The sequence below is a fragment of the Zeugodacus cucurbitae genome, chromosome 6 (assembly GCF_028554725.1).
Source record: "Zeugodacus cucurbitae isolate PBARC_wt_2022May chromosome 6, idZeuCucr1.2, whole genome shotgun sequence".
NCBI lineage: Eukaryota > Metazoa > Arthropoda > Insecta > Diptera > Tephritidae > Zeugodacus > Zeugodacus cucurbitae.
Genome location: NC_071671.1, coordinates 53,214,151 through 53,219,981, shown reverse-complemented (window position 1 = coordinate 53,219,981; position 5,831 = coordinate 53,214,151). Strand labels below are relative to the sequence as shown.

Here is a 5,831-nt window from a genome sequence, read left to right as displayed (position 1 = left end):
TTGGGATGTAAGTTTCATTGAAATCGGTCGAGTAGTTCCTGAGATATGGTTTTACCCATAAGTGGGCGACACCACGCCCATTTTCCATTTTGTAAAAAAATCTGAGTGCAGCTTCCATCTGCCATTTCTTATGAGAAATTTAGTGTTTCTGACGTTTTTCGGTAGTGAGTTAACCCACTTTTAGTAATTTTGAACCTAACCTTTGTATGGGAGGTGGGCGTGGTTATTATCCGATTTCTTTAATTTTTGGACTGTATTAAGAAATACCTCAAAAAACGACTGCAGAAATTTTGGTTAATATAGCTCTTTTGGTTTGCGAGATATGTACAAAAAACCTATTAGGGACCACGCCCACTTCACAAAAAAAATACATCCAAATCTGCCCCTTCATAGTGCGATCCTTCATACCAAATTTTATTTCCATAGCTTTATTTATGGCTTAGTTATGGCACTTTATGTGTTTTCGGTTTTCGCCATTTTGTGGGCGTGGCCGATTTTGCTCATTTTCGAAAGCAACCTTCCTATGGTGCCAAGAAACAAGTGTTCAAAGTTTCATCAAGATATCTTAATTTTTACTCAAGTTACAGCTTGCACAGACGGACGGACGGACGGACAAACAGACATTCGGATTTGAACTCCACTCTTCACCCTGATCTCTTTGGTATATAAAACCCTATATCCAACTCGTTTAGTTTTGGGTGTTACAAACAACCGTTATGTGAACAAAACTATAATACTCTCTTTAACAACTTTGTTGCGAGAGTATAAAAACACCGAATTTAAGGTGAATGGGTGACAGAAACAGCAAAAAAGAGATGACTTGAGGCTTGGCGCACAGAATGCAGCAAACAATTGTACAAACATTAGAATAATAAATAAAAGTTTAGGCAATTTATTTACAGTAAAACAAACACATTTCTTATTTTGATGGTTTAATGCGATGTTTAACACCGGCTTATGCAACAAACATATGTTTCTATATTTGCACAATTTTTTCGCCCATTCTTGAACTCCATAAAAAGGTCAAATTTTGCAAAAATCTTTTCAATGCTGTTAGTACACTCTAGTCCCTAAAACCGTAAGCGCAATATGAATCTGCCAAATCAACTCGCATTTCTTTTGCTGATCCACTGCCTTTATAGCACCACGGATGCACAGCTTCGCATTGTCAGCGGCCAGCAAACGACAATCTCAAAAAAACCAGGTACGTTGGCGTTGACGAGGTACCGAAAATATGTGTGTGCCGCTACGCTGATAACCGTACAACATGCGCTAACGGCAGCGCACTGCCTGTACCGCGTTCCTCCCGAGGTAATCATTTTAATCGGAGGCGTTACCGATTTACGGGACCGCCGTAGTGGACAGCGTCGACGTGTAGAGCGTATGTGGTATCCACGAGCTTACAATCCCACAACCAAAACTATGGATGTTGGCGTGATCAAGATGGTCCGACCCATGGTACTCGGTCCGAGTGTGGCAATTATACCGCTTGCCGCTACCCGAGCTCCAGGTGGCGCACGCATTAATGTCAGTGGCTGGGGAACATTAAGAGCTGGCCAAAAGAAGGGTGTAAATATTTTGCGTACCGTCGATCTAACGGTGGTGCCACTGCGCACTTGTGCGGAAAAGTATCGAAAATTTTTGAGATTAACGAACACAATGATGTGTGCCGGACATGGCGGCAAAGATAAGTGCTCTGGTGACTCTGGCGGACCGGCTATTAATTCAAATGGTGAGCAATGTGGAATAGTGTCATTTGGCAAAGGTTGTGGGCTTCCCGATTTTCCAGGTGTCTACACAGATATTCTTTCAGTGCTACCGTTCATTAGGCGTTGTATTGCACGTTAAGGGCGCAAATGAAATTTTTAATTGTAATAAAATTAAAAATAAAATGCTATTGATTTGCTGATATTTTTAGTGTTTCTTTGATTCCGCAATATATTTTAAGTAAACCTGAAGAGTTGTATATGTACATTGTGAATAATTAGAGGAGAGAGAGTGCATCATTTAAACTCTTTTGAAATAGATGTCACCAGATTTTGCAAGAAAAAATTGTCGCATTGTTGGTAGTTCTGAACAGTGTTTAAGATTAAACACGAGTTTGTCAATTACGCTAAACTACGATTCATGAATGGTCATTAAACTCGAGTGTGGGACGTAGTGTTTAATGTTGAACTTGAGTTTGTAGAGTAGAGTTTCAACCTAGATACTTAAACGGTCATTAAATTCGAGTTTGTAGCGTAACACCGATAAATCTAATTGCAACACAGAGAACGTCTTCTAATTTAATGCTTGAGTGTAGTTACTTTATTCTTGTAGTTTATTCGAGTAGTTCCTGAGATATGGTTTTTGACCCATAAGTGGGCGACGCCACGCCCATTGTAAATTTTTAAAAAAAATCTGAGTGCAGCTTCCATCTGCCATTTCTTATGTGAAATTTGGTGTTTCTGATGTTTTTCGTTATTAAGTTAACCCACTTCTAGTAATTTTCAACCTAACCTTTGTATGGGAGGTGGGCGTGGTTATTATCCGATTTCTCTCATTTTAGCACTGTATAACGAAATGACTAAAAGAAACGACTGCAGAAAGTTTGGTTTATACAGTCTTTTAGGTTTGCAAGATATATACAAAAAACCTTTTTGGGGGCGGGGTCACGGCCACGTAAACAAAATTACAACAAAATGTGCCCCTCCGTAATGCGATCCTTTGTACCAAATTTTACTTTCATAACTTTATTTAGGGCTTAGTTATGACACTTTATGTGTTTTGTTTGTCGGTTTTTGCCATTTTGTGGGCCTGGCAGTGGTCCGATTTTGCCCATCTTCGAAAGCAACCTCCTAAAGGTGCCAAGGAATATGTGTTCCAAGTTTCATTAAGATATCTCAATTTTTAATCAAGTTATCGCTTGCACGGACAGACGGACGGACAGACATCCGGATTTTAACTCCACTCATCATCACTGATCATTTATATATATTTAACCCCATATCTAACTCTTTTATTTTTTGGTGACACAAACAACCTTTATGTGAACAAAACTAAAATACTCTGTGCAACATGTTGCGAGAGTATAAAAACTATAAACGAGTTTATATTAAACATACTTTGGACTAGAGTTGCCACCTCTGAATAAAATGAAAACGCTTAAATTACAAAGAAATGTGTATATAAAAAAAAGTTGTAATTAAAGCGGACTTGAATTAAATATTTTTACAACTCTGGCATCCAGCAAAAAAACTTCTTACATCAATTTTTAAATAAAGATCTCATAAAATCAGAATGAATTCATTTCACAAATAGTTTTTGCTAACAATTAAAATATGTAACACTTGTTTCATCGATATCGAATAATAAAAACTCCGACCTTGGGGTGGAAGCGAAAAAGAAACAACAAAAGATTTGATCTGAGTTTTGGCGCTCCGAATTCACCAAACATTTGAATAACGCTAAGAATTTAGACAATTTATTTGCAGTAAAAAACAACACATTCCCACTTCCGATAATTTAGTGCGATGTCTAACGCCCGCTTATACAACAAACATATGTTTTAATGTTTGCACAATTTAGAACTCAACAAAACGCTCGAATTTTGCACAAAACTTTGCAGTACCGTTAGTATTCTCTAGTTCCTAAAACCGTAAGCATCGAAGGTGAAGGTGCGAACCATGAAGCTGCCATATCAACTCGCATTTCTTTTGCTGATCCACGAGTTCTATGGCACTACGGTCGCACAGCTTCGCATTGTCGGTGGCAAGAAAACGACAATCTCAAAACGACCAGGTACGTTGGCGTTGACGAGATCCGGAAAATATGTCTGTGCCGCTACGCTGATAACCCCGCAACATACGCTCACAGCAGCGCATTGCCTGTACCGCGTTCGTCCCGACCAAATCATTGTCATCGCAGGCGTTACGGATTTACGGTACCGCCGTAGTGGACAGCGTCGACGTGTAGAGCGTATGTGGTATCCACGAGCTTACAATCCCACAACCAAAACTAGGGACGTTGGCGTGATCAAGATGGTCCGACCCATGGTACTCGGTCCGAATGTGGCAATTATACCGCTTGCCGCTACCCGAGCTCGAGCTGGCACACTCATAAATGTCAGCGGCTGGGGAACATTAAGAGATGGCCAACAGAATGGTGTAAATATTCTGCGTACCGTCACTCTACCGGTGGTGTCGCTGCGCAGATGTGCGAAAAAGTATCGCAAATTTTTGAGATTAACGAACACAATGATGTGTGCCGGACATGGCGGCAGAGACGCGTGCTCTGGTGACTCTGGCGGACCGGCTATTAATGCTAATGGTAAGCAAGTTGGAATAGTGTCGTTTGGGAAAGGTTGTGGGCTTCCCGATTTTCCAGGTGTCTACACAGATATTCTTTCAGTGCTCCCGTTCATTAGGCGTTGTATTGCACGTTAAGGGCGCAAATGAAATTTTTAATTGTAATAAAATTAAAAATAAAAAAGTACCTTATAAGCATGCTATTGACTTGTTGATATTTTTACAACCGAGATTTTGTGTAAATAAAAGCTCTATATACATATATATTGTGAATAATTAGAGGAGATAATAGATGTCACCAGGTTTTGCATGAAACAATTGTCGCATTGTTGGCAATTCTGAGTAGCGTTTAAGATTAAACTCGAGTTTGTTAATTACCCAAAAGTACGATAATTGAATGGTCATTAAACTCGAGTGTGGGGCGTAGTGTTTAATGTTGAACTTGAGTTTGAAGAGTAGAGTTTCAACCTAGATACTTGAACGGTCATTAAACTCGAGTTTGTAGCGTAACACTGACAAATATAATTGCAACAAAGAGAACTTCACAACTTTGTCGAGATCTCCGTTATTTATCGACTGAAATAACGGAAGTTTCAGAGCCTTACTTATTTTTCAGCTGTTCAGTTGCTCGAAACAACCTCTTCAGTCCTTAAATTGACAACACCTTAATGCAACCCTGTAAGTAGCGGCCGGGGAACATTAGGCCAAAGGCAGCTTTGTTTTGCCTTCCCTACAGCAATAGGTAGTTGGAATTAATCAAAGTTGCGATTTTTTCTGTACACGGACCACAGCAACACCACCTTTGACCGAGAGAACTTGTAACGATAATGCATTACTTCGGTGGTAAGGCCGTTAGCAATCCTTGTCGCCGTTATAAAGTTTGTTTACCCGGAAACAGTTGTCCTGCGGATGTCGTTGACACACATTTAGATAACGTATAAATAATGAAAACTATGAAGGTTATTCGAGACGTTGGAGGATCTTATAATTTAATGCTTGTGTGTATTTACTTTATTCTTGAACTTATAAGTGTTCCCGAGATGAATGTTTCCTGTATTCCCTGACAGCTATTATATCCTTTTTGTACAAAGAATGGTAAATTTTAATACAAGATTGGTGATCGTTAGGACCTCTTCAATTTAGAAGTATTTAAGAATAGAGTTGCCAACCAAAGAATAAAATGCAAAAGTAATTAAAGAAAGACAAATAAAATTTGGGAAAATTTAAATAATTCTAAAATATTTTTTCTAAAAAGAAGCTGGAGCGTGTTTTCATCAAACATATTTTGAATTAGAGTTGCCACCTATGCAAAAAATGAAAATGCGTAAATTACTAAAGAATGTGTATATAAACAAATTGTGATTGAAAAGGGCTTAAATTAAATAGTGTTACATTGGAGTTGCCCAGCAAAAAAGCTTCTTACATCAATTTTTAAATAAATTAACCAAAAGAATCCATGAATTATTTGTATGGTATGGCCCACTATATATTTTTCAATGCTGAATGTGTATGATAGTACAAAGATCTAATAAAATCAGAATACAT

The 5,831-nt window shown here is 38.5% G+C and overlaps 1 protein-coding gene across 1 annotated transcript; it reads left to right on the top strand.

The window, feature by feature from the left end:
• The first annotated feature begins 261 nt into the window (after positions 1-261).
• LOC128922559 (trypsin-4-like) lies at positions 262-4,671 on the top strand. The gene is made up of 2 exons (XM_054233489.1): positions 262-1,843; positions 3,643-4,671. The coding sequence occupies exons 1-2, from the start codon at positions 1,090-1,092 to the stop codon at positions 4,422-4,424; spliced, it is 1,536 nt and encodes a 511-aa protein (XP_054089464.1). The 5' UTR covers positions 262-1,089; the 3' UTR covers positions 4,425-4,671.
• Positions 4,672-5,831: the final 1,160 nt, after the last annotated feature.

Excerpts from the sequence above, each read along its gene's own strand:
- LOC128922559 (XM_054233489.1), top strand. The coding sequence starts at position 1,090 with ATGAATCTGCCAAATCAACTCGCATTTCTTTTGCTGATCCACTGCCTT. Across the intron at positions 1,844-3,642 it reads CATTAGGCGTTGTATTGCAC|CATCGAAGGTGAAGGTGCGA; the intron begins GTTAAGGGCGCA and ends TAAAACCGTAAG.